The sequence below is a fragment of the Aquila chrysaetos genome, chromosome 10, assembly GCF_900496995.4.
Source record: "Aquila chrysaetos chrysaetos chromosome 10, bAquChr1.4, whole genome shotgun sequence".
Classification (NCBI taxonomy): domain Eukaryota; kingdom Metazoa; phylum Chordata; class Aves; order Accipitriformes; family Accipitridae; genus Aquila; species Aquila chrysaetos.
This window is the reverse complement of record NC_044013.1, coordinates 30,572,264-30,595,208: the sequence shown is the minus strand read 5'-3', so window position 1 is coordinate 30,595,208 and position 22,945 is coordinate 30,572,264. Positions and strand designations below refer to the sequence as shown.

At 64.2% G+C, this 22,945-nt stretch overlaps 3 protein-coding genes across 3 annotated transcripts; 2 read left to right on the top strand and 1 right to left on the bottom strand.

Moving 5' to 3' along the window:
- Positions 1 to 96: 96 nt before the first annotated feature.
- On the bottom strand, positions 97 to 10,076 carry SART1 (spliceosome associated factor 1, recruiter of U4/U6.U5 tri-snRNP). Its single transcript, XM_030027795.2, is given in 21 exon segments — positions 97 to 221; positions 756 to 877; positions 1,867 to 1,956; positions 2,038 to 2,173; positions 2,381 to 2,412; positions 2,414 to 2,472; positions 2,896 to 2,983; positions 3,879 to 3,989; positions 4,344 to 4,499; positions 4,733 to 4,863; positions 4,977 to 5,128; positions 5,687 to 5,808; positions 6,154 to 6,369; positions 6,456 to 6,595; positions 7,172 to 7,271; positions 7,346 to 7,423; positions 8,572 to 8,677; positions 8,769 to 8,895; positions 8,984 to 9,039; positions 9,143 to 9,197; positions 9,676 to 10,076. Coding segments are annotated over 21 exon segments (2,463 nt in total). The 5' UTR covers positions 10,043 to 10,076; the 3' UTR covers positions 97 to 202.
- Positions 10,077 to 10,709: 633 nt separating this feature from the next.
- SLC3A2 (solute carrier family 3 member 2) lies at positions 10,710 to 18,242 on the top strand. The gene is given in 16 exon segments (XM_041127027.1): positions 10,710 to 10,906; positions 11,700 to 11,909; positions 11,911 to 11,986; positions 11,988 to 12,101; positions 12,103 to 12,175; positions 13,313 to 13,486; positions 14,014 to 14,042; positions 14,044 to 14,115; positions 14,502 to 14,570; positions 14,887 to 14,948; positions 15,245 to 15,426; positions 16,012 to 16,066; positions 16,068 to 16,089; positions 16,091 to 16,168; positions 16,762 to 16,821; positions 17,360 to 18,242. Coding segments are annotated over 16 exon segments (1,797 nt in total). The 3' UTR covers positions 17,684 to 18,242.
- A 995-nt stretch (positions 18,243 to 19,237) lies between these two features.
- TRMT112 (tRNA methyltransferase activator subunit 11-2) lies at positions 19,238 to 20,600 on the top strand. Its single transcript, XM_030027806.1, has 4 exons — positions 19,238 to 19,374; positions 19,547 to 19,648; positions 20,169 to 20,261; positions 20,347 to 20,600. The coding sequence occupies exons 1-4, from the start codon at positions 19,294 to 19,296 to the stop codon at positions 20,446 to 20,448; spliced, it is 378 nt and encodes a 125-aa protein (XP_029883666.1). The 5' UTR covers positions 19,238 to 19,293; the 3' UTR covers positions 20,449 to 20,600.
- The last annotated feature ends 2,345 nt before the right edge of the window (positions 20,601 to 22,945 follow it).

Genomic DNA, 22,945 nt, shown 5'->3' with positions numbered 1-22,945 from the left:
GGGACACACGGTGCTGTCCCCACGCCTGGCAACCGGGGGGGTGGGCTTTGTCCCCCCTCCCGTCCCCTGGTGCCGGTGACACGCGGTGACACGTGGTGATGGTCCCCAGGTCCTTTATTGTCCCAGTGGGACCGGGGAGGGAGGGGACACACACGGGGGGGGGGGGGGGGGGGGACGGACAGGAGCGTCCCCCAGCGCTGGCTCACTTGGTGATGGTGTTCCTGGAGGGGGAGGAAGGGGGGTCAACACCCCAGTGCTCCCAGTTGCCTTCCAGTGCTCCCCAGCTTCCTCCCAGTGCCCTTCCCCGCCCTGCCCCCAGTTCCCCCCAGTGCTGCCCCCCCCAGTCCCGCCCAATCCTCTCCCAGTGTCCCTCCCAGCACTCCTCCCAGTACTCCTAGTGCCCCACAGCACTCCTAATGCACCTCCCAATCCCCCCCCAGTGCTCCCAGTGCCCCTCCCAGTGCCCCCAATGCCATTCCCAGTGGTCCCTGTCCCTCCCCCCAGTGCCCCCCTAGCACTGTCAGTGCCCCTGCCAGTCCCCCCCAGCGCTCCCAGTCCCGCCCCAGTGCCCCCCACTGCCCCTCCCAATCTCCCCCCCAGCACTCCCATTGCCCCTCCCAGCGCTCCCAGTCCCTCCCAGTGCCCCTCCCAGCACCCCCAGTCCCTCCCCCAGCACTCCCAGTGCCCCTCCCAGCGCCCCCCCCCCCCCCCAGTCCCTCCCCCACCACTCCCAGTCCCCTCCCAGTAGCACCCACGCGTTCATGCTCTTCCCACTGCCGCTGAGGACGATGTAGGGCGTCTTCTGGGCCTTCTGCTTCTCCTGCAGCAGGGCCACTGTCCCCAGGGGGGTGTCACTGGAACTCATCTTCTTCAGCAGCTGGGGGGGACATACTGGGGTGAGACCCCCCCCAAAACCAGAGAGTGGACCCCCAAAAATAGGGGACCCCAAAAAAGATGCGTGGACTCCCCAAAATAAGGGATTTCCCACCCCAAAACCTCCCCCCCCTCCAATCCTAAGAGTGGGGGAAGCCCTGAGCAGTGCGGCCAGCGGGGGTCAAATTTGGGGGGATGCCCCTCCCTGACGGAGGGAACACACCAAAACCTAAGGTGACCCCAAATATGGGGGGGGAGATCCCCCCCAAAGTGAGACCAGGGGACCCCTAAAATGGGGATTTGATGGTCCCATCTGGGCTTGAGGGACCCCAAAAGATATGGGGGGGCTCAAAGGGGTCTGGGGACCCCAAAATTGGGCTGAAAGTCCCAAATTGGGTCAAAGGGACCCCAAAATCAGGCTGAAGGTCCACAATAGGGCCAGGGGAGACCCCAAAAGCATCCAGGACCTGCAAATTGGGCCAGAGGGACCCCAGAACGGTCCAGGGACCCCAAAATGGTGCGGGGGACCCCAGAATTGGGCTAAGGATGCACAATGGGGCCAGGGAGGGACCCCAAAAGTGTCTAAGGACCCCCAAATTGGGCCAGGTGAACCCTGAAAGGATCCAGGGACCCCAAAAGTGAGCTGAGGGCCCACAATGGGGCCAGGGGAACCCCAAAAATTGGGCTGAGGACGCACAATGTGGCCAGGGGGGACCCTGAAATTGGGCTGAGGACCGGGCCAGGGGGGACCCCCAAATTGGGTTGAGAACGCACAATGGGGCCAGGGGGACCCCCAAATTGGGCTAAGAACCTACAACATGGCCAAAGGGACCCCAAAATCGGGCTGAGACCCCACAATGGGGCCAGGGAGGACCCCAAAATTGGGCTGAGAACGCACAATGCGGCCTGGGGGACCCCCAAGTTGGGCTGAGCACCCAAAATAAAGCCGGGGGACCCCAAAAACCTCCCAGGACCCCCCCAAAAGCCTCTCACCGCCTCTTCATCCAACTTCTTCATCCTCCGCTCCGTCTTCATTTTCCCCGAGCCTTTGCCGTGGAAGCGATGGGAGAGCTGCCGGAACGCCTTGGGGCGAGACAAGGGACAGTGAGGGGGGTCAGGGGACACGCATGCCCCCCCCCAACCGCGTCACCGCCGTCCTCGCACCTCCTTGGGCGTCAGCTTGCGGCCGGTCTCGTCCACGTACTCAATCTTGACGTCGGGGCGGTAGCCCTCTTTCTCCTTGAAGTCCTGCGTGAAGCCGCGGTATTCCTCGCGCCGGCTGTACTTGTCATCGATGGCCCTGCGCGGTGACATCGGGGACAGGGTGACATCAGGGACGGAGGGGGGGGACGACACCGGGGACGGGGGGGGGGACACATGAGGATTGGGGCACCCAGGGAGAGAGAGGGGACTCGGCAGCGCCTGTGCTCCTCACACCGGTTGTGCTTGTCACCAGTGGGGAGATGTGGGGGTGCCGGGGGGGTGACACAAGGGTGACATCACCCACATCTTGTCCTCGATGCAGTAGACGGCCGATGGGCAGGGACTTGTTGGGGGCTTTCACCCTCGCCACCTTCTGCACCGTCGTCTCCAGCAGCCCTGGGGTGGGGGGAAAGGAGGTCAGGGGGGCCCTGGGGTGGGGCAGAGCACCCTACAGATACCCCAAATCGACCTACAGAGGCCCCAGAGCACCCTACAGAGACCCCAAGCCACCCTGGATCCTTCTATGGGCCCCCCTAACCACCCTGTATGGTCCCCAATCCACCCTATAGACTCCCCAAATCACCTATAGATCCCCCCCCAAACCCCCCCAGCTCCTTCTATAGGGCCCCCAATCCACCCTATAGAGTCTCCAGAAAACCCCAGGGGAACCCCAATAACCCCCCCCGGGGCACAAACTAACCCCAAGCACCCCTGGGGGACCGCAACCCCTGCCCCTCCCAGGGACCCTAAAGCACCCTATAGGGGTGAAGGGTCCCCAACACCCCCTGGGGGGGGGACACCCAGGCATTGGCCCCCCACCTTTGTTCTGGCAGAGCAACAGGGCAGCAGCCAGGCCCCGGTTAACGATCGGCTCCTCGTCAAGGATGGTGGTGGAAGAGGCTGAAAACTGAAGGGGGGGCAAAAAAGGGGGTTCAAAGAGACCCCCACTTTGGGGGACACCCCCCAGCACCCTCCATGGGGCTTTAAGGGACCCCAAAACCCACCAGGGTACCCCCCCAAAAGCCACACTTCAGAGCAGCATCCCTGGGGGGGGGGGTCTTCACCCTGTTTTGGGGAGCCTCTTTTTGGGGTTTGGGGGGCTCTTAATTTTGGGGTGATGCTGCTAAGTGGGGGTCCCTTCTCTGCGTTCAGAGATGACCCCAGTTTTGGGCGGCTGCAGTCTGTGGGGGCCCCAGCTCCCTGGTTTTGGGGTGTCTTGTCTTTTGGGGTGTCCTGTCTTTTGGGGCATACCTAATCCTGGGGTGCCCCTGCTCCCAGTGGTCCCAGTTTTGGGGTGTCCCTGCTTTAGGCTGCCCCCCATTTTACAGCACCCTCGTTTTCAGAGGTGTCTCTGTGGGGTGCTCCTTTTTTAGGGTGTCCCAGCTTTAGGGTGCCCCTAATTCTGGGGTGATCCATTTCTGGGGTGTCCCCAGTTTCAGGGTGTCCTTGTTTCAGGGCATTCCCCATTTTGGCTACCCCCTATTTTCAGGGGTGCTCTGGTTTGGGGTTGTCCTAGCTTTACGGTGCCCCTAATTCTGGTGTGGCCGCAGTTTCAGGGTGCCCCTGTTCCAGGTAACCCAGCTTTTGAGGTGCCTCTGGTGATGACCTCTCCTTGTTTTAGGGTGCCCCCATTTTTGGCTGTACCCTGTTCTGGGGTGCCCCTGGTTTTGCATGTCCTTGTTTTCAGATGTTCCCTGTTCTGGGGTGCCTCTGGTTTTGGGGTGCCCAGTTTTAGAGTGTCCCTGGTTTTTGGGGTGTCCCTAGTTTTTGGGGTGTCCCCCCTGGGGTTTTGGGGTGCTCACATCCTGGTGCTGCCGCTCCTCGGCCAGGTTGACGCTGCTCCAGCCCACGTTCTCCTCCCCTTCCGAGTCGGGGGCCCCCGGAGGCGAGGGGCGCCCTGCCCGCTCCAGGGCCTGGGGGAGGACACACACACGGTGACACGAGTGACAAGAGCCCCCCCAAGTGCATTCTCCACTCCCCCAGTGTACTCCCCACCTTCCCCCCGCCCCCTAGATCACTCCCCAAGTGTCCACTGCCCCCCCATCAGCCCCCCCCAACATTGCCCCCCCCCAGCCCCCCAAATCAGCCCCCAGAGCCCCATATCAACCCCCCAGCCCCCCCCACTGCCCCCCCAAATCATGCCCCCAGTGCCGCCCCCCCCCCCCCAAATCATCTTCTCTTGGTTGCCAGCCACCCTGTAGATCAGGATCTCCCCCATTTCACCCCCCCATTTTGTCCCCCAGGCCCCCCATTTCACCCCCCCTCACCATCAGCTCTTCCTGCTCCTCCCGATTGCCGGCCAGCCCGTACGTCGGGATCTCTCCCAGCGTCCGGCAGAACTCGGAGGTGGCGTTGAAGACGATGGCCCCCGCCCGGGGGTCCGGCCCCGGGGTCCCCCCGGCCCCCCGCACCAGCTCCAGCACCTGGAGAGGGGGGGACACAACACAGTGGGGGGGGGGATCAATGGGGCCCGGACACCTGGGTTCCCCCCAGATCGCCTAATTTGTTGGGGCTGTAGGATTCTGTGGGTGCTGGGGAGGGCACCCAGATGCCTGGGTTCCTCTGTCCCCTGGCTCAGGGGGTCCATAGGACTCTGTGGGTGCTGGAAGAGGCGGGGGGGGGCCGGAGCCTGGCACCCCCCCACCGCGGATCTCACCTTCTCCCCCCCAGCCTCCCGCAGCTGCTGGAGCTGCCGCAGGCGTCGGCCCTTTTCCAGTTGCTGCTGCAACTCCTGCTCCGCCTCGTCCTCCTCCAGCGCCGGCGGTGAGGACGGACCCTGCGTCTCCTCTGCAGGGGGGGGACACGACAACATGGGGGGAGCACCCCTTAGGTGGGGACCCCACAACCCGTCCCCACCCATGGGTGCCCCCCCTCCCACCCCAACCCAGTCCCGGACGCACCCTCGCTGCTGATGTCCATGCTTTCCAGGCGGGTGTCGTCGGAGGGGAGCTGGGGGGGGGGACCTGGCGGGGGGGGGGTGGGTGCTTCGGGCTCCCCCTCTCCCTCTGCGCCTTCCTCATCCTCCTGCACCCGACGGCCTCGACCTCGTGACCTGGGGGGGGGGCGGAAAAGGAGGGTTGGGTGCTGCCATCGGCACCCCCAGACCCAGCCTGAAATCCAAACCTTCTGGGTGCCTTCCCCAGCACCCATGGTTACCCCTGGGACTCTCCCAGAACCCATGGGTGCCGCCTGGGACCCCCCCCCAGCACTCTAAGAATCCCCCCAGGACCCACAGGTGCTCCCTGGCACAGCCCCCAGCACCCTAGGACACCCCCCAGCACCCATGGGTGCCCCTGAAGACCTCCCTCAGCACCCTAGGACCACCCCTAAGCACCCATAGGTCCTCTCTAGGACCCCCCCCCCCCCCCCAGCACTCCCAAATGACCCCTGGGATCCTCCCAGCACCCTAGGACTCCCTCAGCACCCATGGGTGCTCCCTAGGAACCCCTCCAGGATCCCCCCCAGCTCCCGTAGGTGCCTACTAGGACACTCCCCAGTCCCGTAGAACTCCGTCAGCACCCATGGGTGCCCCCTAGGACCCTTCCCAGCACCCTAAGACACCCCGCCAGCACCCATGGGTGGCCCCTGCCCCCCCCCCCCAGGCACCCACCTGGAGCCAAAGTCCCCACGGGTGTCCCCCGGGGCCAGGGGCAGGAGGTCGTCGGCGCGAAGGGGCTTCTCCTTCCGCCGGAGCCGTCGCACCCGGCGCCGCGTCTTCCGGAAGGTCACGCTCTGCAGGGGAGAGAACGGACTCAAATTACCCCAACCCCCCCCCCAATCATCCCCAAACCCTCCAAGCCCCCCCAAAAAGGGCTCAAATAACACCAACACCCCCAATCCCCCAGGACCCCCCAAAAAGATGTAAATTACTGCAAAACCCCCAAATCAACCCCAAAACCCCTCCAGAAAGGGCTCAAATCACCCCAAACCCTGCAAATATCAACCCATGTCCCCAAAATCCCCCTAAAAGAACTCAAATCACCCCCCAAAGGTCCCCCCAAAACCCCTCAAGATCCCCCCAAAAAGGGCTCAAATCACCCTAAACCCCCCAAGACCCCCCCCCAAAAAAGGACTCACCATCTCCTGGGGTGTCAGGTACTCGGGGGCCAGGCGGAGGGGGGGCAGCTCCAGGCTTTGTGGGGCAGGGCCGGTGGCAGGGGACTGCTGCCGGGGGTCCCCAAGGCCACCGCCAGCTCCCCCCGTTGTCCCCTGAGTCCCCCCCGGGCCCAGGCGGAAGGAGGGACGCTGGGGGGGCTCGGCGTATTTGGGGAGCACCACGTGTTCCTTGGGGCCCTGCGGCACGGGAAAACACAGGATAACGTGCCTGCGGCAAGGGGGACACGCGGGGGGGGACACGGGGACACAAGGAGGGGACGCACCTGGGTGGCAGCAGCAGGGTCCTCGTCCTCGTAGGGGACGTAGGGGGGCTTCTTCTTGCGCAGCTCGGCGTTCTCCTGCGCCTGTTCCTCGGCCACCAAGGTGACGTTCACCAGGACGTCCTCGCTCTCCTCCAGCACCCCTGGGGACATCGCGGGGGGAGAAAGGGCTTGGAGACATGCGGGGGGGACAGCCCTCGGGGACACAGGGAGAAAGGGGTTGGGGACACCAAGGGGGGACAGGACTTGGGGACAGTCCCTGGGGACACAGGGAGGGGGGAGAAAGGACTTGGGGACACGTGGGACAGGGTGCGGGGACACCAAGGGGGAACAGGGGACCCCAGTAGAACAGGACCTGGCGACACCAGGACAGGGGGAGAGGGCTCGGGGACCCCAGAACGAGGTGGAGGGGACGTGGGGACAGGTCAAGGGGCACCAGCAGGACACGGGTGCCACCACGTCCCCACCAAGGGTGGATGTAGCACCGTGTCCCCTCCGGGTGTCGCATCCCCTCCTTTTGTCACTTTGGGGGGGGGGGGGGGGTCGTCACAGGCCCCGTGTCCCCTTCGGGGTGGTCACAAGCCCCATGTCACCTCCCTGCATTCCTCTGGGGGGGTGATGTTCCCTTCTTCAGTCCCCTGGGGGCATCACAGGCCCTGTGTCCCCTTGGGGGGGGGGTCACAGACCCAATGTCCCCTCCCTGTCCCCCCCCTGTGCACCTTTGTCCTTGAGGGTGAGGACGAGGGTCTCCCCCTCCCGGAAGGCCCCCAGGTCGTGCTCCACCGTCAGCCCCTGCAGGTCCCGTGAACTGTAGAGGTCCTGGGGGGACACGCGGGGGGTCAGGATGAAGACCAGGGTGTCTCCAAGGGTCCCCAAGCCTGTCCCCAACTCACCCTCTTCCTCCTCATGAACTCCTCCTCTACCAGGGTGCTGACACCAAACTCCTGGTCCATCTCCTCCAGCAGCTTGGCCTGGAACAGGAAGAGACCAGTTGGATGTTCCCAAGACCACTGGGAGTGCTGGGATCATCCTGGAGCACCAGAGGAGCCAACGCGCGACCAACAGAAGTCCAACACATGGCCAAAAAGCACCTTCTCAACCATCTACCAAAGGTTTTGTGGAGTTCAGGAGATCCCCATTGACCTTATCTGGGTTTCTAAAGACTTAACGACCAACCCAGAGCACCCCAAGATCTTCAACCCAAGCTCAGCACCAGGACAAACAATGAAAAACATCAACTAGGTCTTGAAGAACATCTAAACGCCAACATGACCATCAACCATGGTGAAAGCAGGTTTCTAGACACTCTAATTAATTTGATGGCTTTCTATGAGCAAATCAGCCACCCTGTGGGTGAAAAAAGGTGGCAGATGTGATTTGGAAGGGATTTAGCCATGATGGTCCTCGCCACTTTTTTCTTGGTGAGTTGTCGAAGCATAGAATAAGCAGAAACATGGTGTGTTGGGTTGTGGAAAACAGGGGGACACCTGACTGGTGGCCAGTCACTTCTGGTGCCCCTCAGGGGTTAATTCTAATTAATATTTCTACTAACGAGCTAGGAATAAGAGTTGAGAGCACCTTTGGTTGACAATTCTCAACAAGAAGATGCTGCTGAGGGTGTTGAGGAACCTTCTGGAAAGATCTACGCAGGTTGGGGCGTTGGGTGATTAAAAGTGGGAAAATTAATGAGGTCAATCCACCAGGCTTGATCAGGGACCGGAGATCTGCTCTCCGGATGGGATCTGAGGGGTGGAGGGGGGTTTGGTGCCCGAGGAGCTCAACCAGCGGCCAAACGACCCAACAATCGCACGATGACGGGACAAGAACATGCTGGGAAACCGCAAATCGGATAAAAACCTCCTGATTTTTGCCCAAAAAGCAGCAAAACACCTCCCTGAAAAGAACCTGATATCCCCAAACCGCCTGTTTCTAAGCGACTTTGGGGCAATACCTATAAAAATCCACGTTAATTTTCAGGTGGTTCAAAAACATTCAGGAATTTGGGTAATATTACCATACTCAACCCTTTTAAACTAAAATTATAGTATTTGAGAGTCGTCACCCCCCCAAACTGACAGGGTCAGAGGGCTGCCCCGGACATGTTGGTGCCCCCACCCACCCTCTTCTCTGCCAGCTCTTTCTCCTGCTGCAGCTTCCGACTCCTCTCGATCCAGGCGGCTGCATCATCCAGCCATGGGTCGTCCTCCCCCAACGTTTTAATCTTCCTAGAAATATTTTGGAATGAAAAAAGAAGCGTTTTGGGGTCATCCCGCTCTTGTGAAGGGTGCCGCCCCCCTCCACCCATGGGTGCCTCACCCTAATTTCTGGTTGAGGAGACGTTTCTCCTTAGCGGCTGCCAACTTCTCCCGGATCTCCTCCCGCTGCCGCTGCACCAGCGGGTTGATGACGTCGGCCGCCACTGGGTCCTCCTTGGTCCCAGCTTCTGTTGAAGGGGGGGACAACACCCCGAAATGGGTGCTGGGTGGCCCCAAAAATGGGTGTGGGAGGATCACAGAGTGGGCACCACTCACCTTTCTTGACGGTTGTCGTCTCCAGCGGCTTCAGCCCCAGCTTGGCGCGGAGTTTGCTGGGGGGGGTGGGATGGTAAATAGGGTGAGTTGGGGGTTGGTGAGTGGGGGGCACCCAAAGGAGTGTCACCCAGTGGGTGGTGGGGGGGGTGTTTCGCTCACTTGGTTTCCTCCACGCTGAGGGACGACTCGGCTGCGGCGGCCTTGGGGGCTGCAGCTGGGAGAAGAACAAATGTTAATTAACGGGGCGTCGTTAGCTAATGAGGGGGAACGGCTGCTCCCCAACACCCAAGAGCCCCCCCAGGTGTACCCCCACCCAAATCACCCCCCCATATAACCCCAGGAACCCCCAGCACCCCGTAACCACCCCCCCCCAACCTCTCTGGGTGCTTTCCCACCCAAACTGCACCCCCAAGGCCCACCATGTACCCCCTGACAGCCCGACACCCCATAACCAGCCCCCTGGGTGCCCCACAGACCCCTCCCCAGCACCTCACAACCCTCTCCCTGCGCCCCATAGACCCCCCCAGCACTCCACAACCCCCTCCCTGCACCCCATAGTCTCCCCCAGCACCCTTCTTGCACCCCACAGACCCCCCAGCACCCTCCTTGCGCCCCATAGGTCCCCCCAGCACCCCACAACCCCTTCCCTGCGCCCCACAGACCCCCCCCCCCCAGCACCTCCCGTCCCTCACCGGGCTCCTCCCGCTCCTCCCGCCGTTCCCTCTTCCCACGCCGCTCGGGCTCGGCTCCTCCCCGGCCATGGCCGCTCCTTCCCGGCTCCTCGAGGCCACCGCGGCGGGAGGAGGAAGAACCGGAGCCGCCGCCACCGCCGCCGCCCCCACCGCCACCACCGGAGCTGCCGCCACCGCCGCCGCTTCGCTCCCCCCGGGAGCGGCTGCGCTTCCCCCGGCGCTCCCCGCCGCGGTGCCGGTGTTTGCGGTGCTCCCGGGGCCGCCCCGCCGTGCTGCTCCCCCCCGCCAGAGCCGCCCCCGCCGCCGCCGGAGCCTCCTCGGCCGTTTCGGTCCCGCCGCGCTCCCGGTGCTTCTTAGAAGAACCCATGGCCGCACCGCAGCCGCTTCCGGGACCGAGGTTTCGCTTCCGGAGCGTCACCAGAGCAACCGCCTCAGTCCCTCCCCTGCCGCTGCCGGAAAGGGCGTAGCTTCCGTCAGGGTGCGTTTTTCATTGGCTGTCGCTAAGGCGCTGCTTCCCGTTCTGAGGAGGGTGTTGCTATGGGAAGGGGAAGCCATCCGGGACGAACCATTCCGCGGGGAGGGGGGGGGGGGCAGGACCAGGCTGCACCATTAGAGACCCCCCAAAGGCCTGAACACCCCCAGGAGGGCGGTCACCGGGGAACGTACGGTCCTCGGAGGCCGCGGGGAGGCGGGGATCCCGGTCAGGAGACGCCGTGCGGGCCATCGGGGGAAGGTGTGTGTGGTGTGTGCCAAAATGGCGGCTCCCTGGGGCTACAACAAAATGGCGGCGCCCGGGGAGGGGCAACAAAATGGCGGTGCCTTTAGGGGGGCAACAAAATGGCGGCTCGTTGGGGGTACAACAAAATGGCGGGCGGGGAGGGGTGGGGGGGAGACGAAGACACACGGGCACGATCCCGGAGGGGAAGGGCACCCAAGCTGCGGCACCCGCAGTCTCGGGGTCCCCCCATCACGGGGGGGGGAATCCCCCAAATTTCCCCTGGGGCCGCTGTTCCCCCTCCCAACCCCGGGGGCCCATGGCCGGGGTCCGCCCCCCCCCCGGCCTCGTGCCCTTTGATCCGTCCAGGCCCGGCGCCTGCACGGCGCCGGGGGCGGAGCGAGAGGCGTGGTTAGGGGCGTGGTCAGGAGGGAGAGGGCGTGGTCGAGCGGAGTATAAAAGCCGGCGCTCCCACCCCGGCCCCCCCCACTCTGGGCCAGCGATAGCGGAGCGTAGGTAGCGGGGGCCCCCCCCGGGCGGTTTTGGGGTGATCGGGGGGGGTTCGGGGTACCCCGGAGGGTTTGTGGGACCCCCACAAGGTTTTTGGGGTGTCTGGGGGGGTTTGGGGGGGGCTGGGAGGGGTTTTGAGAGCTCCATAACGATATTGAGGTGCCCTGGGGGGGGGCACCCTCTAAAGATATTGGGGTACCCTGGGTGATATTTGGAGGGGGGCTCTTGGGGGCACCCATAAGGGTATTGGGGTGCCCGGGGGGTTCTTGGGGGGCAGGGAAGAGCGCAGGGCCCCCCCCCCCAGGGGGATTGGGGGGGCTCAGGTTCCCTATTGAAGGTTTTGGGGAGTGTGTGGGGGGGCGATCCTCGGTTCTCCAAGGATATTGGGGTGCCTGGGGGGGGGTCTTGGGATGTTAGGGGGAGTTCAAGGTCCTCCTGATGTTTTTGGGATGCCCAGGGGGGGTCTTGGGGTGCAGAGAGGATCCCAGGCCCCCCCTAAGGATATTGGGGTGCTCAGGGGGGTCTTGGGGTGCAGGGTGGCTCCCAGGGCCCCCCTAAGGATATTGGGGTGCTGGGGGGGGCTTAGCGCTCCCCATAGATATTGGGGTGCAGGGGGAGAATCTCAAAACCCCCATAAGGGTTTTGGGATCCTAAGATTTGGGGGGGGGCCTTAGGACCCCCCAAAGTGTATTGGGGTGCCGTGGGGGGGGTGTGAGGCTGCAGGAGCACCTTCCCCTCCCCTCGTTAAATCTTTTTGGGGTGCCCCCCCTGAAATCTTTTTGGGGTGCCCCCCTCCCAGATCATGGAGGCAGAGACGGAATCCCCCCCCCCGCGACCTAGAGCTGTCGGCGCTTGAAGCCGAAAAAGAGCCGATGGCGGCGAGAGCGGAGAACGAGGATGAAGAGGAAGAAGAAAGGGGGGGCCCTGCCCCCCCCGGGCCCGATCCTGTCCCCCTCCCCGGCAGCGAAAAGAACGGCTTGGTGAAAATCCCAACGGATGAAGAATTGGGGGGGGGGCCCCGACGTTTCAGGGGGTTGTAAATTTACAGGTTTAGGGAAAGAAGAATTATTGCGGGCGGCGGGGGCCCCCCCCCTGGGCGAAGGCTCGAGCTCTCCTCCTCTTCCTCTTCTGGCTCGGCTGGTTGGGGATGTTGGGGGCCGCCGCCGCCATCGTCGCCCGGGCCCCCCGCTGTCGACCCCTGCCCCCCCCGCGCTTGGTGGGAGTTGGGGGGGCTTTATCGAGCCCCCCCGCGTCCCTTTGCGGGGGACTTGAAAGGTGGGGGGGGGGGGGGGGGCTCTGGGTGACCCCTGGGGGGGGGGGAAGGGTGTCCCCAAGGGACCCAGGCATCTGGGGGGGGGACCCCCCTATTAGTGATGCCCCCCCCCCCCCCCCAAAAGGAGCTCCTATTATTGACCCCCCTCTCAATGGGACTCAGGTATCTGGGGTGAGGACCCCACCCCAAAAAAAGGGACCGCAGCATCCAGGCTAGGAATCTCCCCCCCCCCCCCAAAAAGTCACCCAGGTATCCGGGTTGGGGACCCCCCTATTAGTCACTGCCCCCCCAAAAAAGGGACCCCAGTGTCCGAGGGTGCCCCCCCCCCACGTGCTGCCCCTGTTTCATCACCCGTGGGGCGGGGCAGTGACTCAGCGTTGGGGCCCCCCCCCCACTTTAGGGGGGGCTCTGGGGGGGGGGTCCCACAGCTTGGGAGGGTCCCCCAAATCCTGGGGGGGGGTGGGCAGGAGTCTGTGTGTGTGTCCCCCCCCACCCCAGGCTGAGGGTCTCCCCTGGGTGGGTGGGGGGCATGTTTGGGGGCTCCCCCCCCACCCCAGGGGTGGTTTCGGGGGGCCTGGGTTGGTTTGGGGGGACCCCCCCCGGCCCAGAAGAAGGGTTTAGGGGTTCCTGGCTCCCCCAGGCATGGGGGGTATTTTTGGGGGGGGGGGCCCGGGCAGGGGAGCTTATGGGTCCTGGGGGGCGTTGGGGTCTGGGGGCAGCTGGGGGGGGTACAGGCTGCTGGGGGGGGTCCCCACAAACATTTTGGGGGACATGGGGGGTGAATTGGGGTACAGACCCCCCCAGTGCTGTAGGGGATCCCGGGGGGGGCCATTTTGGGGACTCTGGAGATTTTGGGGTGGGGGAGATTGGGGAACCACTAGGGGGAGTTTGGGGTCCCCAGGAGGATTTTGGGGAACACGGGGAGGCAGAATTGGGGTACGGACCCCCCCAGGACACCGGGGGGGGTGCATAGCACCCTGAGGGTTTTGGGGTTCCCGGAGGGAGTTCGGGGTCCCAGGGGGACTCCTGGGGGCCTTGGGGTCCCCAGCACCATTTTGGGGTACACTGAGGGGGGGTAGATTTGGGGTCCACTCCCCTTCTTTATTTTTGCCCCCCCCCCCCCCCCCCCCCCCCCCCAGGCGTGGCGGCGCGGCTGGATCACGTGGCGGGGCTGCACATGCGGGGGCTGGTGTTGGGGCCGCTGCACCCCCAAATCTCAGGGGATCCCCGAAATTCCTCCCTGGAGCAACTGGATCCGCTGCTGGGTTCTCTCCAGGACTTTGCCGATCTCCTGCAGACAGCCAAAAAAAAGGGTGAGGGGCACCCCCAAAGCGAGGAGGGGTACCCCCAAAGTGAGAGGGGTACCCCCAAAGTGAGGGGGGGAGCTCGGTAATGGGGTGAGCTCAGGTTGGGGGGGGACACCCTGAAATTGAGGGTGATTCTTAGTGCTGGAAGGTTTTGGGGGGTATCAGTAAAGGGGGGGTACTCCAAAATTGGGGGGGCTGCTCAAAACTGGGGGGGTGTAGTTGGGTGACTCTGGTAACGGGGGAGAACACCCCAAGATTGGGGGTGATTACAGTGTTGTAAGGTGGTGGGGGGGCACCCCAAAACTTGGGGGGGGGGCAGCAAGGGAGGGAGGATACTGGCAATGGGGTGGGGGCAAAATGGGTGGAATCCCCTGAAATTGGGGGGGGATCCCAGCGCTGCAAGGTTGGGGGGAGCACCCCAATACTTGGGGGGCACCCCACCCCTGGGGGGGGCCCCAAATGTCAGGTGGGGGGAGCCTGGGGAGGGGGAGTTGGGGGTGCCCTGACCCCCCCCCCCCCTTTCTGCCCCCCAGGGCTGCAGGTGATCCTGGATTTGACCCCCAACTATTTTGGGGGGGGCGGCCTGGCTCGGGCCAGAGGTGGCCGAGGACCCCGGATTCCATGAGAAGGTCAAGGTGTGTGGGGCACCCCACGGCGAGGGGGGGGCTGTGGGGCAGCTATGGGGTGCTGTGGGGGCCTGTGGTGTAAGAAAGGGGTCAGTTATGGGGTGGGGGGGGCAGCTGTGGGGTGGTATGGGGTGTTGTGGGGCAGCTATAGGGTGCCGTAGGGTGTTATAGGCAGGTGTGGGGCAGAAACGGGGGGCTGGGGGGCGGCTATGGGGCAGCTATGGGGTGGTACGAAGCCGCTGTGGGGAGGGGTTGGGGGGGGGGTCACGAAGCAGCTGTAGGGTGTTGTGGGGGGAGCTGTGGGGCCCATAGGGCGGCTGTGGGGTGGATGGGGGCCACGTGCCGTGGGTCGCCGTGGGGCAGAGCCCTCAGCAACCCCCCCCCGTGCCCCACAGCGGGCGCTGAGCGTGTGGCTGGAGCGCGGCGTCGCCGGCTTTTTCCTGGACGGCATCGAGGAGCTGCAGGTGGGGCTGGGGGGGCTCTGGGGGGCAGGACGGGGGGACTTGGGGGCTGGGGGGGCTCTCTGGGGCAGAAGTGGGCTGGGGGGGGTCTGTGGGGGGGGAGAGAAGTGGGCTGGGGGGGGGCTCGGTGGGGCAGGACTGGAGGACTTGGGGGGCTGGGGGGTCTCTGTGGGGCAGAAATGGGGGGCTGGGGACACCGTCAGTGCTGTGGGGTGGCGACAGTTAAGGTGACCCCCCCCCCCCCCCGCTTCAAGCCCTGGGGGGTGCCATGGGGTGGGTGCTGTGGGGTGACGCCCCCCCCCTTTTGCCCCCCCCGCAGCCCTCAGTGGTGGCCGAGTGGAGGAACCTGACGGAGCAGAACAGCCCCGACGGCGTCCCCAGGTCCGTGTCACCCCCCCCCCCGTGTCACCCCCCCCTTGCGTCCCCCCAAATTTGCTGAATTGCACCCCCCCCCCCCCATGTTTCATTGACACCCACCCCAGCGTGCTGGGGGTGAGGGGGGAGCACCCATGGGACCCCCCCAAATCCCCCTCTGACTCTTCCCCCCCACCCCCCGGGTGCTGATGGGGGACACCGTTGGGTCCTGCTGATCCTCTCCCCGCCCCATTTTTGGGGTGTTGGTGGGGGGCACCCATGGGTCCCCCTGACTTTCTCTCTTCCCTCCTCCCCATTTTTAGGGTGCTGGTGGGGGGCACCCGCCTACGGGACCCCCCCCAAGCTGTTGGCGCTGCTGAATTCCTCCGGGGTGGGGCTGGTGCTGGGACCCTTCCTGGAGGCGCTGGGGGCCGACCCCCCCGGTTCCGCTATCGCCCCCCAACTGCTGGACTTCTTGCGCCCCCAAATCCCCCTGGCCTGGAGTGTGAGTCACCCCAACCCCCCCTGCACCCCCAAAATGCCCCCCCCGCACCCCTAAATCCCCCCCTGCAGCCCCCCCCCCCAACTGTTGGGTCTCCTGCACCCCAAGCCCTGGGACCCCCCCAAATCTCTCCAAACTCCCTTCTGCACCCTACAACCCCCCCCCAGGGACCCCCCTGAACCCCCGCCTTGTGCCCTCAACCCCCGCCTTTGCCCCCCACATTGTCCCGGGGGGGGTCCAGGTGTCCAAGACTCACCCCCGACCCCCCCCCCAAAACCTACACATCCCCCCCCCCCCCCCATGACTCACATGTCCCCAAGGCACCCAAATATTCACGGGGGGGGACGGATGATGACACTTAGCTATGTGGGACCCCCCCCCCTTGCCTGACCCACACATCCCCCCCCCTCCCAGAGCACCCAAGTATCGGTGGGGGGGGACACCCACGTGTCCAGGACCCCCCGCAGGCACCCAAATATCCAAAGAAAGGGATGACCCCCAAGTATCGGTGACCCCCATGAAACCCAGATTGGCGGGGGGGGGGGGGGTTGAAATATGACATCATGACACCCCCCCCCCCCCCCGCAGGTGGGCTCCCCCCTGCAGCACCTGGGGGGGCTGAGCCCCCCCCGCGCCCCCCAGCGGCTGCTGCTGCTCTGGGGCCGCCCTCCCCGGGACCCCCGTCCTCAGTTACGGTGACGAGGTGGGGCTGGGAGACCCCCCCAGCGCCCCCCCGGGCCTGGAGGTGAGGGGGGGGGGATTTAGGGGGGACTATGGGGCCGGGAGGGGGGGGATTTGGGGCTGGGGGGGTATTTGGGGGTATTTAGGGGTGATTTGGGGGGTTGGGGGGGGGCCTTTGGGGCTGGGGGGGGAGTTTTGGGGGTGATTTGGGGGGGCTGTGGGGCTGGGAGGGGGGATTTGGGGGTGATTTTGGGGGGTTGGGGGGGCCTATGGGGCTGGGGGGGGAATTTTGGGGGTGATTTGGGGGGGGCTGTGGGGCTGGGAGGGGTTTGGGGCTGGGGGGGATTTGGGGGGCTATGGGGGGTTGGGGGAATTTTGGGCGTGATTTAGGGGGGGCTATGGGGTGGGAGGAGGGGTTTGGGGGGATTTTGGGCTGGGGGGTGATTTGGGGGGCTGTGGGGGGGGTTGGGGGGGCTATGGGGCTGGAAGGCGGGTTGGGGAATTTGGGGCTTGGGAGGGGAGTTGGGGGTGATTTTGGGGGGGGTTAGGGGGGACTTTGGGGCTGGGGGGGATTTGGGGGGACTGTGGGGCTGGAAAAGGGGATTTGGGGCTGGGGGTGAAGGGTCGTGCCCTCTGACCCCTGCCCTCTGCCCGCAGCTGACCCCGATGCCCTGGGACGTCATCGAGGGGATCGAGGAGGGCGACAACAGCACCGAGGTGGGCGGGGCGATGGGCGTGGTCTGGCGGCGGGGGGGGTGTGGTCTGGCGGGGGGCGGGGCTTGGGCTAAAGGGACGGGGTGTTCTCCGGTGAGGGGCGGGGCTTTCCGTCAAAGGAGGCGTGTCTCAGAAGGGGGCGGGGTCTCAGCCAGACGGGCATAGCGTGTTCTTAAAGGGGCAACTCTAGGGTGGGGTCCATTTTTTAAAGGCCAATGCTTCGGGTGAAGCGGTCCGGTCTTAAAGGGGCAACACGTCGCGGTTCTTTCTTAAAGGGGCAACATGCAATGCTCGGCTCGGCCTTAAAGGAGTGGGTCCCAGCCCTGCCTTCTTGTAATGCAGGGGGTGGGCCCTTAAAGGAGCAACGCCCAAGGGTGTGTCCTTAAAAGGGCAACGCCTCAGAGGGCATGTTTAAAGGAGTCGTGTTCCAGGGCTTGTTCTTAAAAGGGCAATGCTCCTTTTTTCTTAAAGGGACTATGTGCCAGTTGCTGGGCGGGCTCCCCCCCCCCCCCAGACCCCGTTAACCCTTCCCTCCCCACAGGCCCGCCTGCTGGAGCTGTGCCGTCACCTGGGTGCCCTGCGGGTGCGGGAGCGGTCATTGTCGCTGGGGGAGGCAGAGGCCATCCCCGCCGGCCAGGCGGCCGCTTTCCTGCGGAGCTGGGACCAGAGCGAGCGGTTCCTGGTGGTCCTGAATCCCGGGAATCAGCCCCTCCACCTGGCCCTGGAGGACGCCCGCCTGCCCCCCCAAGCCACCCTGCGCCTCAGCACCCACCGTCCGCTCCCCCAGGACCCTCAGGTCGATCTGGGGAACTTCGAGCTACTGCCTTACGAGGGGCTGCTGCTCAGCTTCCCCTACACCCCATAGCGCCCGCCCTGCCCCACGGCATCTGTGGGGCAGGAGCAGGGTGCCCCCCCCACTTCTCCCCACCCCAGCACCCACAGGACAGGGTGACACCCACCCCCCCAGCACCCACAAGTGGATCGAGCCCCCCCTCTCCCCCCCCAACACCCACAGAACAGGGGGACACCCCCCTCCCTACCCAGCACCCACAAGTGGAGGGGCCCCCAGCACCCATCAGAGCCTGGGGGGCACCTACAGCACCTACATGTGGCCTTACAGCCCCCCCCCCCGCCCCCCCCAGCACCCAGAAGCTGGGGGGGATCCAATACCCAATCCCCCTCACCCATTTTGGGCAGGGGGTCACTTCCCACCCCATGCACCCCCCCCCATTTTGCCTCCCCCCCCCGTTTTGGGGGTGCCCCCCCCCATTCCCCTGGGTCTTTGGGGGGGGTTCCTTCTTCCCCTCCCACACACTCCAGTTTGGGGGGGTCCTTGGCAGTATTGGGGTCCCCAGGGTGGGGGGGCCCCCCTTTGTCCCTGGGGGGGCTTTTGGTGAATAAATGAGCTGCATTTGTGCCCCTGACTTTGCCTCCATTTTTGGGGGGGGGGTGGGGTACGGGTGGCACTGTTGGTGACACCAGGGTGATAGTGCAGGGATGGCGGGTGACAAGGAGAAATGGGGGGGCAGGGGGAAATACTGGGGGGCACAATAGGAATTTGGGGTGCAAGGGGATAAAACTGGGGTTCATGGGAACCCCCCTACCTGCACAGAGCTGGCTGGGGGGGGGTGCAGTCCAAAATCTGCCCCCCTTCCCTGCACCCAGACCCACCCGCAAATCCCACCATGGGCTGCCCAAGGATCTATGATCCTCCCAAATCCCCCCAGTTCCCCTAGAGCCCCCCCAACTGCCCCCTCGTTCCCATATGAGCCCCCTCAGGTTCCAATTGACCTCCCCCAGTTCCCCCCACATACCCCCCAAATCCCTACAGCCCCCTCGTTTGCGCCCCAAATCCCCCCCTCAGGTTCCCGTTAGCGCCCCCAAACCTCCAGTGCCCCCCCCAGCCCCCCCAAATCCCTTCCCCCATTCCCATGAACCCCCCAGTCCCCCCAAACCCCTCCATGCCCCCCCACCTTCCCATATCAGCCCCCCCAATCCTCCCAGTACCCACATGACCCCCCCAAACCCCCCCCAGCTTCCCATACAGCCCCCCCAACTCCCCATACCCCCCCAAGGTTTTGGGGTGCTGGGGGGCGTCCAAAGTGACGTCAGGAGCCCTGGGTGGGGTCAGGGATTTTTTTTGGGGGTGTCACTGGGGGGGGTCTCAGGGGGTCCCAGGAGTTTTTGGGAGGGCCCCCCCAAATGTCTCCCGTGTCGTCGTCCCCCAGGGGGTCCCCAAATCCCCTGGGTGCCCCCCCCCCCCCCCATGTCCCTAAATCTCCTGGGTGCCCCGCCCCCATCCCCGCCTTTCCCGCGGCCCCAACAGGCCACGCCCCCGCATCAAGCCACGCCCCAGACCCCGCCCCCGGGGAAATCCACCGTTACCCCGGCAACGGCTCTCACGTACCGCGCAGGCACTCTCCATTCTCTCCTCCCTCCCGGAAGTGACGCGGCCCGGAAGCGGAAGAAGCGGGGATGAAGCTCCTCACCCACAACCTGCTCAGCTCCCACGTCCGCGGCCTCCGGCCGGGCGGCGGTTTCCCGTTGCAAATCCAGGTACGACCACGCCCCTTTACCGGACAATCCACGCCCCTTACCCGCCTAGGCTCCCGTACCCTTCCGGCTAGGCCTCGCTTTTCCCCAGCCAGGCCTTGGCCCTCACCGGACAGCTCCCCCCCCCCCCCCCCCCCCCCGCCCCCCGTTACCGGTTTCCCCCCCCCCTCCCCAGGCCTCTGAGGTCCGCGTGCGGCCGGTACCGTTCAACGCCGCCTTCGTGGCGCGGCTGGTGCCGCGGCTGCGCTGGGCCGCGCTGCTGGAGGCGGCCGAGAGCGTAAGTCGGGGGGGGGGGGGGGGCCGGTTTGGGGGGCTCCGGAGGGGGGGTCTTTGGGGTGGGGGGGGTCGGTTTGGGGTCTCGGGGGGCGGCTCTGGTGGAGGGGGGGGGCGGTTTGGGGTGCTTTGAGTTGGGGGGAGCCGGTTTGGGGGGGTCTTTGGGGTGGGGGGGGCCGGTTTGGGGTCTCGGGGGGGGGGGTCCGGTGTGTGTGGGGGCTCCGGGGGGGTCTTTGGGCGGGGGGGGTCGGTTTGGGGTCGGGGGGGGGGGGGCTCTGGTTTGGGGGCGCACCGGGGGGGGGGGGGTCTTTGGGTTGGGGGGTCCCGGTTTGGGGGGGGGGTGTCTTGAAGTTGTGGGGGGGTCGACTTTGATTTGGGGGGGGTGTCTCAGTTTGGGGTGTCCCGGGGGGGGAATCCAAGGAAAGACTGCTTTGGGGGGATGACAATTGGAGGGGGGGGGCATTTTGGGGGGGGTCCCCCAGCCCCCCCCTTAACCTAACACTGCCCCCCCCCCAAAAAAAAAGTTGGGGCACCCCTCAGAGTTGCCCCCCGAACCTGCCGCCGACTACGAGGGGGACGAGTCCTTCCTGCGGCGGGTGCACCACATCCTGCTAGAGGTGAGAGGGGGTCCCCAAAACCCGGGGGGGTCCCCGAAACTTCGGGGGCCCCCCTCTGACCCCCCCCCATGTCGTCCCCCCCCAGGTGGAGGTGCTGGAGGGGGTCCTGCAGTGCCCGGACTCGGGGCGTCGCTTCCCCATTTCCAGGGGGATCCCCAACATGTTGCTGAGCGAGGAGGAGGCCTGAGGGGGGGGGGGGGCAGGTTGGGGACCCCCAATTTATTTGGGGGCTCTCCCTGCCAAAAAAAAAAATGGGGGGGGTCACCCGGAGCAGGGTAGAGGTGTTATTTTTCCTAAGGGGGGGGGGGGTACCCCGAATAAAGGGAGTTATTAAATGTGTGGGGAGGAGGATGAGTTTTGAGGGTGGCACCCCAAAAATGGGGGGGGGGGAAATGGCGGGGGGGGCTAAAATGGGGGGGCAGGGGGACAAAATGGGGGTGTGGGGGGGGTCACAAAATGGTGGGGGAGTCACAAAATGGGGGTGCAGGGGAAAAAATGGGGGGGTCACAAAATGGGGGGACAAAATGGGGGGTGGGGGGTCACAAAATGGCGGGGGGGGTCATGAAATGGGGGGACACCCCCCCCAGTTTCTCGCCCCCGCCCCCGGGAAGCGCCTTTAAAGCGCGGGGTTTTTTTTGCTAGAAGGGGGCGTGGCCCGCCGGACTTCATTTGCATACGGGGCGGGGCTGTGCGATCGCCACTTGCTTATTTGCTTGGGGGCGTGGCCTCGCCATGAGGCTAGTAGTATGGTGGGCGTGACTGCTTAGCCAGGGGGTGGAGCCCGCCGGGCTTAATTTGCATACAGGGCGGGGCCCCCGCGGCCGCTGCTCCCCTATGCACATGAAGGGTGCTAGCCTGCGCTATTTGCATACGGGGAGGGGCCTCGCCGGGGCGATTTGCATAGTGGGGGCCGCGCTGCCGCTCATCCATATGCATGAAGGGGGCGGGGCTATCCCGCTCCCTGTATTCATCCTGGTGTTTCATTCCCGAGTTGTCCCAGATCCGCCCCACCCCTCTCCCCCCAGCATTTGGGGCGCTTTAGTGCAATTGGTGGATTTTATTGTGAATTTTCTTTTTCTGCCCCAAATCTCCCCCTTTTGCCTCCAAATCTCCCTTTTTTGACCCCAAATCTCCTCTTTTTGCCCTCAAATCTCAGGTTTTGCTCCCAAATTTCTTCTTGCCCCAGAATCCCTTTTTTGCCCCCCAAATCTCTCCATCTTTTGCCCCCCAAATCTCTCCATCTTTTGCCCCCAAATCTCTCCATCTTTTGCCCCCAAATCTCTCCATCTTTTGCCCCCAAATCTCTCCATCTTTTGCCCCCAAATCTCTCCATCTTTTGCCCCCAAATCTCCCTTTTTAACCCCAAATGCTTTTTTCCTCCCAAAATCTCTTGTTCTTGCTCTTGAATCTCTTTTTCCCCCAAATCTTCCTTTGTTGACCCCAAATATCTTATTTTTGCCCCCAAATCTCCCCCTTTTGACCCCAAATCTCACTTTTTTGCCCCCAAATCTTCCCCCCGAATCTTTGTGGTTTTGCTCCCCAATATCTCCTTTTTGCTCCCAAATCTCTCCCAAAATCCCTTTGTTTCTGAATCTCTGGCTTCTTGCGCGCCGTTATCCCAATATTTCCCTTTTCTCTTGATGCTTTCAGCTGCCATTTGGCCGCCGGCAGGTTCTTCTGCTGAATTTAATAAAAACCCGGCTGTTTTGTGCCGGTTTTGGCCTCTTTAAGGATCCTCTCGGCAGAATCCTGTGGGATGGGGCGGGGGGGGGGGGGGGGGGGGGGGGAGATGTCTGGGCAACGCTCGGGGGCTGCAGAAATAAATGCCAGGAGGAAGGAGGGGACCTGGAGGAGTGGGGATGGGGAACACGGGAGGGACCCAGGGATGGCCGGGAGAACCTGGGAGGAACCTGGAGACATCATCCAAGCTTCCAGGAGGAACCCTGAGATGTTCTCCAGGTGTCCGGGAGAACCTGGGAAGAGCTTGGAGCCATCATCCAGGCTTCCAAGGGGACCCGGTGACTTCAGGGAATCCTGGAGCCATCATCTGGGCATCCAGAGAAACCCAGGAAGAACCCGGAGATGTTTTCCAGATGCCTGGGAGAACCTGGAGACACCATCCGGGTTTCCGGGAGGAATCCTGAGATGTTCTCCAGGCATCTGGGAGAACCTGGAGACGTCATCTGGGCTTCCAGGGTGGCCTGAGGACATCATCCAGGTGTGTGGGGGGACCTGGAGATTTCATCCTGGCTTCCAGGAGGAACCCTGAGATGTTCTCCAGACGTTTGGGAGAACCTGGGAAGAACTTGGAGCCATCATCTGGGCTTCCAAGGGGACCCAGGAGAAGCCCTGAGATGTTCTCCAGACATCCGGGAGAACCTGGAGATGTTATCCGGGCTTCCAGGAGGAGCCCTGAGATGTTCTCCAGACATCTGGGAGAAACTGGGAAGAACTTGGAGCCATTATCCAGGCTTTCAGGTGGACCTGGGGACTCCCGGGAATCCTGGAGCCACCATCTGGGCATCCAGGGAAACCCAGGAGGAACCCTGAGATGTTCTCCAGACATCCGGGAGAACCTGGAGATGTCATCCGAGCTTCCAGGAGGAACGTGGAGATGTCTCCAGGCGTTTGGGAAAACCCGAAACCATCATCCGGGCTGCCAGGAGGAACCCTGAGATGTTCTC

Coding starts and splice junctions, on each gene's coding strand:
- TRMT112 (XM_030027806.1), top strand. CDS start 19,294: ATGAAGCTCCTCACCCACAACCTGCTCAGCTCCCACGTCCGCGGCCTC. Junction 19,649..20,168: donor TGCTGGAGGCGGCCGAGAGC/GTAAGTCGGGGG, acceptor CCAAAAAAAAAG/TTGGGGCACCCCTCAGAGTT. Junction 20,262..20,346: donor TGCACCACATCCTGCTAGAG/GTGAGAGGGGGT, acceptor GTCCCCCCCCAG/GTGGAGGTGCTGGAGGGGGT.